The sequence below is a fragment of the Gopherus flavomarginatus genome, chromosome 5, assembly GCF_025201925.1.
Source record: "Gopherus flavomarginatus isolate rGopFla2 chromosome 5, rGopFla2.mat.asm, whole genome shotgun sequence".
NCBI lineage: Eukaryota > Metazoa > Chordata > Testudines > Testudinidae > Gopherus > Gopherus flavomarginatus.
The window spans coordinates 19331350-19346138 of NC_066621.1; the positions used below are offsets into that span (position 1 = coordinate 19331350).

At 42.1% G+C, this 14789-nt stretch overlaps 1 protein-coding gene across 6 annotated transcripts in view; it reads left to right on the top strand.

Annotated features, from left to right (window-relative positions):
- ANKS1A (ankyrin repeat and sterile alpha motif domain containing 1A) overlaps positions 1-14789 on the top strand; it is a 175074-nt gene that overhangs the window by 68754 nt on the left and 91531 nt on the right. For all 6 annotated transcript variants that reach the window (XM_050953009.1, XM_050953010.1, XM_050953012.1 and 3 more), the window contains 5 exons: positions 925-1121; positions 3470-3559; positions 10011-10131; positions 12875-12918; positions 14458-14590. In XM_050953009.1, coding sequence (XP_050808966.1) covers positions 925-1121; positions 3470-3559; positions 10011-10131; positions 12875-12918; positions 14458-14590 — 585 coding nt within the window. The remainder of the gene's footprint in view (positions 1-924; positions 1122-3469; positions 3560-10010; positions 10132-12874; positions 12919-14457; positions 14591-14789) is intronic.

The window sequence follows — 14789 nt, forward strand, 5'->3', positions numbered from 1 at the left end:
TTGACCATTACTTATTGCCAGATTATCTTCTAGGTGCTTACAAATGGATTGCTTGATTATTTGCTCCATTATCTTTTCAGATACCCAAGTTAAATTGACTGGATTATAATTCCATGGGTTTTCCTTATTCCCCTTTTTTATATATAGGTACCATAGTTGCCCTTAACGAGTCCCCTGGGATCTCTCCTGCCTACCACGAGTTCTCAAATATCATTGCTAAGGGCTCAGATTTCTTCATGATTTAAATCACCAAGTGGAAAACTCAATGTAAATAATCAATTTTAATCAGCTTTTCCTTTTGTGCTTCAGTTACATTTCTAAAGAAAGGTACCTTCTCTTTGTTTGATATAACCATTAAAACGTGTTGATTTACAACTAAAAAGTCCTTACAGTAAACTTGGTACATCTTTTTGCTATGGAGAGGGTTATACTATATATAAATTTGAGCAATTCTATAGCTTAATTTCAGATTATTAATTCTACACCTCTAATACGTTAGAGAATGGTGAATGATCTATTGCTTATTCACTAGATATTTTTTTTTACTTACGATTGTGTCTAGCTGCATTAGAATTATAACTGGAATTTTATTAAATACAACAGCATACAAATTATTTTTATTAAACAAAATAGCCTTAAATATTTTAGATATATAAACTTCTCTTATTAAAGCATGGTTCACATTTCGCCTTAACATATGTTGTGTTTAAAATTAAATCTGAATTTAAACAGGTCTATTTTTAAATAGAAAAACATATTATTTAAATAACAAAATCCAAAATAACTGATTTAAATTAAAAAAAAAACACTTTCTTCCTCTGCAAATCATCAATTTTTATCCACGCGGCTTGCTTGTAGTCCTGATTTGTGAGGCTCTTGCAGTTCTTAAATTGTGATTGATGGAGCATTCTTCATTCCCTCCAGGTGATGTGGAGAAAGCAGTGACTGAACTGATCATAGACTTAGAAATGAACCCAGAGGAGGAGTGTCCTTATGAAGCTTTATACAACGCGACATCCTGCCACTCGCTGGACAGCCTGGCCAGTGGGAGGTCTTCAGACAGAGACTCTGTGAATAAGGAAGCAGAGACAACAGGTCTTAAGGCAGCAGCAATCAGGCCTGTATGTAGCCATGTGCGTTTTTATCTGTCTCTTTAAGTAATATAGAAAGCATTTATCTCCGTTCCCATACACTACCACACTTGCTACAGGCTGAGTACCCAGCAGCGCAGTTGGAAATAAGTTTTAGATCCACCGCTAAACTTGATTAGAGCGACTGGGATTTCCTCCCTCTCCTGCGTGGGATATGTGTGTTGCCTCCATAGTATTCCCCTCGTGTAACCACTTCTATATCATGTCTGTCTGCTTTTTGTCCAAGTCTGTAAGAAGATGAGTCTGGCCATGCTGGGCCAGACCAACGGTCCATTTAGCCCAGTATCCTGTCCTCTGATAGTTGCCAGTTGCAGATGGTTCAGAAGGAATGAACAGAACAGGGCAATTTATCAAGCCATCTATCCCCTGTCATCCAGTTCCAGCTTCTGGTGGTCAGAGGTTTAGGGATACCAAGAGTATGGGGTTGCCTTCTGGGCCATTTTGTCGAATAGCCATTGATGGACTTATCTTTCAGGGACTTATCTAGTTCATTTTTTTTAATTTTTTTTTAAATATCCTAGTTATGCTGTAGGCCTTCATAACATCCCCTGGCAAGGAGTTCCACAGGCTGACTGTGGATTGAGAGAAGAACGTTTGTTTTAAATCTGCTGTTTATTAATTGCATTGGGTTACCTCTGGTTCTTGTGCTGTGTTGGGCTGCTGAGGAGGTTTTATACAGAGTCATTTACTTTGTCAGGACATATTTTTGTTTATGGTTTAAGTCCTTGGCTATAAGGAAACTTTTGGAGTCTAGTATGATTCTCTGAATTGGGTGACATTTTTCTTCTCCCTTGTCGCCCTCTGCCCTCTCCAAAAGATGTGTAATCCAGTCACCTTTGAATGCCTAGTGGTAAAATAAAGTTGATTTCCCCAGATACTTCAGCTGTTGGCAGCAAATTTGTTCTGCATGTCATTTGTAGACAGAATCCTGCGGGGGGTACTGGAGCCTTGCAAGTGAAGTGTGTAGTCATAGAATACCAGGGTTGGAAGAGATCTCAGGAGGTCATCTAGTCCAATCTGCTGCTCAAAATAGGACCAATCCCCAGACAGATTTTTACCCCAGATCCCTAAATGGCCCCCTCAGGGACTGAACTCACAACCCTGGGTTTAGCAGGCCAATGCTCAAACCACTAAGCCATCCCTCCCCCCTTACATTGGAAGGTCTTTTTCAAAGAAATCAGCCTAACTAGCCTTCTGTTAATTGCATCTGCTGGGGCTTTAGTAACTGGTGGCCACCTTTTGCCATGAGGTGGGTGGGACCTTGGCTCATAGTATGTTGTCTCCTCCAGTGTTTTTTATTGAGAGGTTGAAGGCAGGGAGTTAAAGCAGACAAGAAGGAAAGCAGCAAGGATTAATTCACCAGCTAGATGGATGCTGAAATCAGCTTTGTATAGTTTGAAAATGAGAACCTGTGTAACCTCTTTTTCCTCTAGTACACCTGCTACTGGATGTGTAACCTCTTTTTCCTCTAGTACACCTGCTACTGGAATAGTGATGTGAGACCAACCTAAAAAACAAGGTTTAGGAAAGCTACTTCTGCTAGACCCTTTGTACAAGTATAAAACACCCAAAGCAGAATCCTGTCATGAACCACAGCTACAAGTAGACTTTCTCCATGTATGGGTTCTTTTTGTAATAATGCCTGCTTTGAGGCTAAACTCATCCCATGCAGCCTGCACAGAAGGTCACGTATGCCAAATTGGAATGAAATGGGAAAAAAGTGCTCTGAAAAGCAGAAACTTGTTGGAGTTCCCCCAAAATCTGCTCAGGATTTGGAGCAAGTGACTTTGCATCTGGGCTTGCCAGTAGGTGCTGCTGCTGGAGAGAGCATGAGAGTATCTAGATTAGTCAAGATACAGTGCAAATGCGATGAGCATATGGCAGGATTTTTAGAGCTATTTAACTGTCAAGTAGTAACCTTGTAGCGTTGTGAGGAATGTGGTCCAGTGAAGTCTCTTAATATCCCGTGTGTTCTCTCATAACTCAGCACGCCTCTCCAGTACATATTTAATCCTGCTAATGAGTAACATAAACAAATTCTCTCTGCGCTTTCCCTGTCTCACATCTTGTACCATAATCATGAACTAATCCTTTGCAGCTCCAAGAAGCACAGAGTCAGAAAGGTGCTCTTGTGAAGGAGCATAGGCACCAGCCCAGCTGGGAATCTCCTGGCTGTTAGGGCAAACTCCTTTTGCTATCCTTCATTCTATTCTGAAAAGTCTTATCAGGGGGATAGAATTTCCCTTTAAGCATAGAAGAGGGGGCTGAAAGGAAGGAGTTTAAAATAAAGCCATTGACAGTGGGCTTTTAAACCGCAGAGAGAGCGTCCACCCCCTCCTGCCAAGCCACCCCCTGACGAAGAGGAGGAGCATGTGGAGAAGAAGCTAGGTCGCAGTGCTTCGTGTGAGGTATGCAGGCTTTATTGGGTGCTTTCTTTTTGCAGGGGTGGGTGAATGTATGGTTTAAAGGTGAGTTTTAATGGCCCGGCAGGAGCCAAATATGATGATCTTAACTCCCTTGTGAATCTGAATGTCAAGGATTCATTGTGTGGGGTGATATTATTCAACTCCCAACCCTATCCGTACGGTCAGATACTTGAGTGATGTAAATTGTTGTAACTTCACTGACTTCCGTGGAGTTGAACTGATTAATACCAGCTGAGGATCTGGCCCATTGTGTGTGTGTGTGTGAGAAATCTGCTGCAGATGTCTAGTCTGTATATGGTGCTTCGTGCTGCAAAACTTGAACATTCACATTGGACCGTTGTTTACAGTCTGTCTTGTTGCTCATTTTGCCAAATTCCCAGAGCTTCAGATGAACAAGCTCTGCAGAAGGCACTTAAATGGGAAAACACCCTAAATTTGTACTTGGAGACTTCTGCTGACAGGTAATAAACATCCCGAGAGAACCTTGCTAATTTCCTGCTGCACTAAAAATCTTAAGCATTCCTCAAGTAAGATGTATGTAAAAATACAAGTTAAGACTTTTCTGCCTCCCTCCTCTCAAACAGACTCTCAGTTCACCAGACACTTGGATTTGAATTTTTATCTGGTTATCTTGATCTGCTACTGTTTGGAGTACAGCATATATATGCAAGGTGTCAGTGAAAATGTTGGCTTTTAAAAAAAACCCATGTAGAACTGTGCAGTACGTTTGGGGGTATTGTGGGGTAAAATCAATTTGAGGTTGTTTAACGATGGCCTGTTGAACGGGTTTCGCTGCCATTACAAATGGTCTTTCAGATTAATTTCATAATCTTTCCACATGCCTGTCTTTTGGTGGTGGTGGGGAAGCTGGGGAAAGGGGTCACCTGGTAATTTGAAAGCAGAAACTCTGCTTTTAAAGATAAGAATAGTGGAGGGAGGGAGATGTATGTGATCTTGATCATAATCACAAAACACTTGCTCTTACTGCCCCTCCATTAAAGGTGATGTGGAAACGTGATCTGCTAGGGGAAAATCTTGCTGGCAAACAGATGTGTGCACAAAGTGATTCCTCAGGGGCACGTTGATTTTGAAACCAACTGCAGTGATATCCATGAATTGACTGTATTATTGTAGCTTTCTGTTATTGATTACTGTAGATAAGATGATAAAACCATTTCATTTTAAAACGGTTATTCCCGCTCCTTATACTTATGCTTTCCCAGAAAGTCACCTTTCAGGATAAAATTTTCCATGCTTGATCTCTGCCTGAAGATAATTTTTTTTTTGGGAGGGGGGTGTTAAATTTGAGATAATTCCTAGTTTTGAACTGAGGATAAAAATGGAATGTTTCCATTCAGACTGGATTAAGTCATGGCTGACATTGAATTGTAGCATGTATAGCCCTCATGGTGGAGTGCTCTTGACCAAGTTAAAAATGAATATGGTCAATAACCAAGTGATACCATTAGGCAATTGAAAAGTCATCGTGGAGCTATTTCATAGAGTCATAGAATATCAGGTTGGAAGGGACCTCAGAAGATCTAGTCCAACCCCCTGCTCAAGGCAGGACCAATCCCAAACTAAATCATCCCAGCCAGGGCTTTGTCAGGACTGATCTTAAAAACCTCTGTGGGAGGAGATTCCACCACTTCCCTCGGTAACTCATTCCAGGGCTTCACCACCCTCCTAGTGAAAAAGTTTTCCCTAATATCCAACCCTGAACCTCCCACACTGCAACTTGAGACCATTACTCCTTGTTCTGTCATCTGCTACCACTGAGAACAGCTGAGCTCCATCCTCTTTGAAACCCCCCTTCAGGTAGTCGAAAGCAGCTATCAAATCCCCCCTCACTCTTCTCTTCTGCAGACTAAACAATCCCAGTTCCCTCAGCCTCTCTTCGTAAGTCATGTTTTCCAGCCTCCTAATCATTTTTATTGTCCTAATACAGTTGATTTTAATACAGTAGCTGTAGAAGATTTTTAGCAGGGCCCATTGAAACCCTACCTTATTGTAATATCACAGCATATGTTCTCCCTGCCAGGTCTGTCCACTACAGGGGCAGCTGCTGGGACAATATGCCCAAGGAAGACTCTGAATGTCTCACTGAAACATGTAGCATAGAATCCTCATCTACCTCCTCAAAACCTTCCATAACTTTAGGGACCTGAAAAAATCATGACTGAGAGAATTACATATTATGGTATGATCATTTTTTAACTGCACTCTATAAATGCCAAGCTTTCATTTCAAAAAAGCCTTTTATTCTGTTCCCATGAGACAACCTGCACAGTGTAAGCAGTTGTTCCTCACTTATGCACCATAAGTTTCACCATTGAAAGATGTTTTGCAGTTATATGCAGAATAGCTGATTGTTCATATCTGATGGGTGAATTATTTCACCATCAATAGAACCCTTCTGTCTCTGTAGCGTGATAGGAGACTGAAATCTCAAACAAAACTTCAGTTCATCCTTTATTTACTACTCCCATTATCAAAATGGGAAGCTTAGATACAATTAGTTTCAAACAAAACGTGATTATTCCAGCACTATTCTGTAGTTCTCTGGCTGGGGGAGGGAGACAGAATTAGAGCCACCTGTTTTTTTTTTTTTTTTTTTTTTTTTTTTTTTTTTTAAGTTGAAGCAATAAATCCTAAAGGTAGCCACAGGCCATTAAGAGGTGAATTACAGGAAATCATCCAGATCTGGCAGTGTTCAATGTTTATAGGGCTAAGTATGTTCGACAGGGTGTTTTCAAACACCGACTGGGCAGTGGCTCCTAATGAATCGGAATAAGGGGTTGATTACCTACTCAGTCTAATGTAGTTTGGGAAATGAACCATGTGCATGAATGATGGATGTGATGTTAACTTGCATTTCATTCTGCCCATCCCTGGTGCATGTCTAGATGGAAGTTAGATAGCATAGGATAGGCTCAGTCTTCTTTCAGTTAAACAGATTCAAATGTCAAATGTCTTGTGCAAGTAATTGCTCAGGGTGGAATGTCCTAGGTTTGTAAGGTTCACCCCCCACCCAAAAAAAAAAAGTCATCAGAGCCAGTGTTGGACTTTCAGACACAGTGCAAGATCCACCTATTCCCAGTGGTTTGTGCACGGATATAAATACCTATCTCAGAGAAGAAGTGTAAGTCTTAATGTTCAGGGTTTCTGAGACCCTTACTCAGACAGTGCGGTGAATAGGCAAAGCCTAGTTAAAATAACAATCAGTGTGTGTTCTCTGCCCAGCTGCTCCCATCGAGAGGAGCTATCCAGCTATACTTGAAGCAGTGTGAATAGTCCAACCAGTAAGTTATGTAGAGTGCTTGCATGGTTTGAAACCCTCATTAAGTAATTGTGGCTTGTTAGTCCAGGCCATTCTGTTAATATCCTATCCTGTCAGTTTAAGGTAACAGGCAGTCACATCATAGCTTAGACCAGGGGTAGGCAACTTATGGCACGCGTGCTGAAGGCAGCACACAAGCTAATTTTCAGTGGCACTCACACTGCCTGGGTCCTGGCCACTAGTCTGGGGGGCTCTGCATTTTAATTTAATTTTAAATTAAGCTTCTTAAAAGTTTTTAAAACCTTATTTACTTACTTACAACAATAGTTTAGTGATATATTATAGACTTCTACAAAGAGACCTTCTAAAAACATGAAAATGTATTACTGGCACGCGAAACCTGAAATTAGAGTGAATAAATGAAGACTTGGTGCACCACTTCTGAAAGGTTGCTGACCCCTGCCTTAGACTGTAAGCTTTTAGAGTCAGGATCTGCCTCTCTGTGTTTGTACAGCATCTAGCACAACAGAGTTCTCAGCTTTATAGAAAAGCAAAAACACCCCCCCCCCCGAGCTGCAACAGAGTGGGGAAAATAACAGTAAATTGGGTGTGCTGGCTTAAAAATAAAATATCTGGTCTACTGCCCCAAAACATGCAAGGTCTTAATAGCTCTAGCAGCAGTGGGAGGGAGACATGCCTTTCTTTCAAAAAGGAAGATGGCATACTGCACACTTGCCATTCCAAAAGCTGCTACTTGTCGTGCTCCTGTTTTAAGGCTTCAGAGTGGTAGCCTTGTTAGTCTGTATCAGCAAAAAGAACAGGAGGACTTGTGGCACCTTAGAGACTAACAAATTTATTTGAGCATAAGTTTTCGTGGGCTACAGCCCACTTCATCAGATTCATGCAGTGGAAAATACAGTAGAAAGATACATATATATATATATATATATATATATATATATATATATATATATATATATATATATATATATACACACACACACACATTCCCCACATGTATGAACATCTTCCTACTGTATTTTCCACTGCATGTGTCTGATGAAATGGGCTATAGCCAACGAAAGCTTATACTCAAATTTTTGTTAGTCTCTAAGGTGCCGCAAGTACTCCTCGTTCTTTTTGTTTTAAAGCTTTCATTCTTTGGAGGCTAAGTAGCAGTGAACCTTCCAGCACAGTTAGCCCCATTCAGTGCTCATGAATTCACTGCATCTAAACCAGGGAAAAGTCACTTTCTTGTCATTAATTTAGCTACCAGACTGAACATTGCAAATGGATGGGTGAGACTGGGTGCATATGGATGAGTTTTGGTGGGCTTATTCTCAACATGAAGTGAGAAGCCAATCCTATGATCTGAGTGCTGACTGCCCAGGCTCGTGCATGCCTATTACTGAAAGTCTTTCATTCCTTATTTAGGGCTCAGGGGAATCAGAGTGTTTTGACTGCAGATGCATATGTAAATGCAAAACCTTGGGAAACTTACCTGGTTTTAAGTATTAGAGGGGTAGCTATGTTAGTCTGGATCTGTAAAAAGCAACAGAGTCCTGTGGCACCTTATAGACTAATGGATATATTGGAACATGAGCTTTCGCAGGTGAATACCCACTTCGTTGACGCATGCGAAAGCTTATGCTCCAATACATCTGTTAGTCTATAAGGTGCCACAGGACTTTTTGTTGCTTTTTACCTGGTTTTGTTACATACCCAGAGCATGTTCCTCAAATAATTTGCTAAGGTTCACCACCATGCTAAGCAAACCCCTGACTCAGTTTCACGGTAAGGCTTTGAGTTAGTTTGAACCTGATACAGACTAAGGGCATGTCTACATGGCCCTGCAGTTTAGCCAATGGGGGTGTGAATAGCAGTGCGCACCAGTGTGCTGTGCTGTATCTGCCTGATGTGGACACTGAGGGTGCAAACTAGGTCACATGAACGTAGTCCTCTTCAAACAGGACTATACTGATGCAAAGCAGGAACCTTGCAGTTTGTGCCTTCAGTGCCCACATGGGGCAGTTACAACACAGCACTTTGGTGTGCATTGCTATAGAGCTAACTGCTCTTAGTCCACTGGTTCTTAACCTATTTATGTGGCCCACAACATATTATATGGGCTGCATCCAATACTACCTGTATGGCTCTGAGGATGTCACAGGGCCGCAGCTTGTGTGTTGGTTGGGCCGCAGGTTGAGAACCACTGCCTTAGTCTCTAATACATTCGTGTTAGAGGTGCAATGGATCAAAATAGGTAACTTGACTGACAGGGAGGTTGGGTGTGTTCGAAGACCACCCCTGGCAGGCTTCGCAAAGGCCTCCAGTGCAGTTGGTTGGGGATTCTACAGCTGTTCCAGATGCATTTAATTACAAAAAGAGATATCTCTTGAATATGAAAATAAGTAATAAAATCACTTCAGTACCCTTTCGTTTGCATTTGCATTTGGCGTGCATCTGACGAAGAGCGTATTCACCCACGAAAGCTTATGCTCCAATACATCTATTAGTCTATAAGGTGCCATAGGACTCTTGTCGCTTTTTACAGATCCAGACTAACACAGCTTACCCCTCTGATACTTCAATATTCTTTGTTACTTCGATGTTAAATTTATATTGCTCCCGGTCTTTTCAGTTTGAAGCGTGCTTTGGAACTTGATACTGAAAATGCTAATTGTGACTTTTGGCACCCAGGAAACTGTGAGAAGGAGGTAGTTCAGGATTGTGAGACTACTATACTTGCTAACTGATGAGGTATTCAATTAATAGTGAAATGATTAATAAGGTTGCTAATCGAGTTTGCAACATGAAGTCTGAGTCAGCATCCCTTTAAAATGGATGACGATGGACTTCTCATCTATTTTTTCAGGCTGCCTGCAGACTGAGCAAGTCATCACTACATCAGCGACTTGGGCAGTCTGGAAGGCTTTTTTCTAACTGTAAGAGCTAGAAAGTAGTGTAGGGGTGGAGGAAGGTGTGTTCATTTTTAAAAAAGTCTCAGCTTCTGAATTAGTTCTCTGGAAGAGGAGTGGATTCTGCAGCACATTCCGTGGTCAGAACAATGGCATATAGGAGGGCTCCGTGCATACCAGAGGGGTAAATGACACTGACTTCAACAGACAACTACAGCATGCTGTGTTTCATTAGGCCTCTGTGGTGCAGAGGAAGAGCAGGGGAGGTGCAGCTGAGGAAGAGGAGGAGCATCCTTATGAGCTGTTGCTTACCGCAGAAACTAAAAAGCCACTTGCAGTGGATAGAAAAACAAAAGGTAAGAGATGATACAGAAAGACAGCAGTGCCCAGACTGCCTGGGTTGGCAGATGTGACCAGCATGTAGGGGGCTGGAGGGGGAGAAATTTGATCCTAGCTATTTCTCTGGTTCGGATGGCTGGATTCTGTGCTGCAGTTATGTTCCTGTGGTAATCTGCTTCCATTCTCAAGGGATAGGATTAAAATATTTCTGCCTCAATATCTACATTAAGAGGGTTTTTTGCCCTTCAGGCAAATATGAGATCCTAGGGACTTGTCCCATTGAACTTTAAAAAATTAAAACACCAGAATCTTGCACACAAAGCAAGCAAAACAGGAACAAAAAGATCAAAATGAAAGCATAACCAATCCATTGCCACTGGGGAAAAGTCCTGGTCAAGAGAGTCAAACAAATAAGTGTGTAAATACTAATGGGCCAGATCCTCAGCAGGTTTAAATCTGTGACAATACAATGGTGACAATTCATGTCAGCTGAGGATTTGGCCCTGGTATCACAATCCAAAATCAACAAATGCTCTGCTGGCTGTCAGAGCCAATTAGAAAAGTAAATTAACAAAAGAAGAAAACAAACACAGACAAAGTAAGCCACTGTTAGGCGCCAGTTTAAACTCCGGTCATACCATCAGATTAAATACTGCACTTCCCTCTCTTTCCCCTAGAGGGACCTTCATTTGGTGGTTTATGTGGGATTTGGGAACCCAGAGATCTATACACCTCCCTGTATTTTGTAGGCGGGTATTATTGCATTTGGTTTTTTTGCAAGGAAAGCTTTTTAGGTGAAAGATCTGCTTGGTGTGTACAACAGAAACAAGCAAGAGATCTGTGGGACTTAGTTGTGATTTCCAGTCTAAAGCAGCAAATGTTTCATCCTGAGACTGAATGAACAGTTAAATGTGACGTAGTGTTGTTATGACTGTTGCTTGCCCTCCAAAGTCACACACTTCCTCCTAGTCTATTCACAGATGCTAGTTTCCACTTCTTGAATGCTACCCATAATAACACACACATAGTGGCAAAGAGGTCATTGATTTTTCCCATCAACCTTTGCCAGAGCTATTAGTTGTCTGATGCAAAACTGCAGTGGTTTTCAGGTTGATGCTTCACAGTCCCAAATGGGAGAAGTCCTTGGGTGATGGTGGCTGAAAAGGTAGCTCATGTCTTCTAGTGCTTGGCTTGACAGGTTTGATTCATGTAGTTCAGGTGCTGCTGGGCTTGTCTTTTCTGAAAGCTGTCAATGACAATACTACTCCTTCCTCTTGCTCTTGTCTTTTTGCTTAATATGTTAGTGCATAAATAATCTTTGGATCTGGGTGTGGGTGTAGGTACATATGCACAATATAATGTACTGTTTACACTGTGGTACATTAAATAGAATTCTTTGCAAAAACACATAGAGCCTTAAGTTCCAGTCTTGATCCAGGGTTCTCCCCCTCAGCCTGGCACAAGCCATGACTATTGCAGAGGCTGTGGGACCAATCCCTTAAGAGGGAGGAGTTGATGGAAGCCCATTGTCATCTATTTAGCTGAATAAGGAGCCAAAGAGGAATCCTGATTCCTGTCTAGTCTTCAGCCAGAAGGATAGGAGCCCTGAATCCAGGCTGGAGCTCTGGGGATGTCTCACTGTGGTTTTAATCAACGTAAAGACCCCCCCTTCTCCATTAGGAGGAGACCAATCCAAGAATCTAAGTTTTTGGTTCTGAGAGTCTGTATTGGTTCCTTTCTTTTTTGATTGGAATAGTTTGTTTAGATCTAGCACCAAGAGGTGGCTCAGCTCAAGTGGTGGATAGTGGCTGCTGTTAGAGGAAAAGGGGTCTACCAGTGCATTTCTCGGTACTGTATAAAAGAATCTGAATGCAAGAAGCAGCAGTAAGCTTGGGATGGGAGGGAGAAAGGTGAGGATTTGATCAGCTCTGCTCCTGTTGCCTCTCACAGCAGGTGGTGTTGGGTGGGGAGGAGTGTTAGCAGAGCAGTCACTATCTTTCCAGCATCAATATTACTGTCACTTCTCCTTTTTAAATGGTGCTTTTTGTTCACAGTTCTTATCTTGAAAGTTAATGGATCAGTTTCTAAAGCAGTGAGATAATGTGTGAGATTGCAATATGGCAAGGCTACAGGTGTTGGAGTTTTTCTGTGCCTCACCAGCTCTCCTCATTCTGCGGGAACAGCGGTGCTCTTGCAGGGCCCAAATGGCGCAGGGGTCAGTTACTCACTGCATCATTTAACTCCAGGTGCTTTACAGCTCTTGTTTTGTTTGTTTTTAGGCACAAAGTGCTGTTTTTAATGGTACTTTGCTTCATTTATACTTGCTGCCTCCCTCCCATGCTGCTGCTTTCCATCTTGTGTCCAGTCATAACTGCACATGTGTTCTTAGCCCCTGGGCCCTGCTCTCCTTTCGTGAGTGGGTTAAAGCTCTCTAACACTGTCAGGGTTCACCTGATGCTTTGGGCAGAGTTTCAGATCTGATTTGGTTTGATCCAAACCAGCTTCCCATCCCATGTGGAAAGGAATTTGGACAGGGTCTAAAATGTGTAGAAAGTTAAGCCATGTGATGAGAATTAACTCAAGTCCACTGGCATGGTCCTCCTTGTGGATTGGTCAGAGGGGCTTGGAAAAACCCAGTGCATCTTGTCAGATATGTCATAGAGGATGAGTGGGGAAAAACATGCCCAGGTTTTGATTTTGTGTGTGTTTTTTGTGTTTGTTTTTTTTGTCATCCTCTTTTCTCCCCCCTCTCCCCATTAGGGGAATCGCCATCTTCAGGTGCTGTCAGCGGTAACCAGCTTCAGGTAGGAGTGACTTGGTTCTTTTCTGATGTTACAAGAGAAGCAAAATTTTCTTCTTTGACATCACAATGGTGTCTTTCTTGGGAGGTGGCAAACCACAAACTGTGTATTTCACTCTTGGGGGAGAGACATGAGTCTGCATTTGTACTGCTCAAGATGGTTCAAAAGCCTCAGAGCACTGCTATTTCCTAGTAACCAAAACATTCCTTAACTGCCCCTTCTTTAAAGGTGGAAAAGTAATTTCCTGAACTGAAGTATTTTTTTGAGGAAGGCGTGCGGAAATAAAATGCAAACAAGCTCACAAAGTAGGGCTGCATTCTCTCAGGGTGGTGATATAAATTCTATCCAGTATGATTCCTGAGTTACTAGATGTAAACACGTGCATGTGGCAAGCTTTCCTGTTCTAGGCACAAATACTCACATTTAAAGTTTGTGCAAGTGAGCTTTTCTGCTTCCAGTTTATTGCAAAAATAATCTTCAGCTAGAGCCACGGGTTGTGCTTTGTGAGGCTGTCTGCCCCATCTCACCCAGCTGCTCTGGTCTCTTCTGTGCCACAGAAGATACAGACTTGCATGCAACTTTTGTAAGTAACTTTGCGGCATGATGCATTATAGTGGGTCCTTGCTGGGCAGGGTAGGGTAGGGAAGACCCACCCTATAAATGTTGCCATTAATCTTTGGATCAGGAGGCAGGGGCAAAAAGAGTGGAGAGAGCTTGATGCTTTTCATCCAGGGATACTTAGACTTGTTTTGTGTGGGGAAGGAAACCGCAGTATATTTTTAGAACAGTTGAACAAGGAAAGCTTTTGGGTCGTTGAGTATTTCATGTTTGAAGATACCTGACTGCTGGCCAGAGAGCTTACTTAAATTCAGCTGTTCAGTTCTATACCAGGACTGAGTAACTTCATCTGCTCCATGTCTGTGTGTTGATTTAAATGGTTTTAATGTACGTGGCACTGTACAAACGAAGCAGCCTCTGCTCAAAGGGGCTTACATGCTCCGTTAGGGGTTACAGTCAATTCCCTTTATGTGTGAAACCTTCAGTGAAGACTGATTATAAGGGCAAGTGCAGGTGTCTTTGTATGTGTGTATTTATAATCGTTACTAAATGAATTAAGAAAGTAAGAATGACCATTCTGGCGCTATGTTCTGTCTTCTGATGCTGGCCAGTGCCAGATGCTTCAGAGGGAATGAACAGAAGAGGGCAGTGTTGAGTTATCCATTCCCTGTCAGCCAGTCCCAGCTTCTTGCAGATATAACTGAAAGTGTCTATGGACAAAATGCATGTTACTAGGTTATTTTCAGAATTAAACCTTAAGTATAAACTACAGGGGATAATTTCAAAGGCAAAGATGAGTTAGGCACCCAGTTCCCACTACATTGTCCTCTGTGCCTCTGACAATCTTCCTGTGTTCTAATTAGTTCCCCCAGATGAATTGCTTTTCTACCTATGGTAGAGAGCAATGGTTGGAGTGTTTTTACCATTGTGGTGAAGATGACCCTACTGGCTGTAAGACTGGAATAATCTAAAGTGTATTTGCAGGCCAAACCTCGAAAAGGCACGTCTTCCCAAGATGGTCAATGGCCATTAAATCGCCAAGGTTCTTCCGACCTCTCTTCTAGCCATTCCGAGCAACATCCAAACCCCGAAGCATGCATGACTGAGACCTCAACAGGTAAGGACCTTGCGCTTGTTGTGCATTTAGTCCCAACAGCAACCCTGCTTCTGTGCTTATCTGTGAGATTTTTAGTACAGTTTTGTGTTAAATGCCTTGAAATGTCTTCTCCCTCCAGACCTTCATCTCTGCTTATCTGCTCTTCTCTGCAAGTGTCACTACTCCACTTTGCCTTCTTCCTCTCTGGGGTATTTCTGTC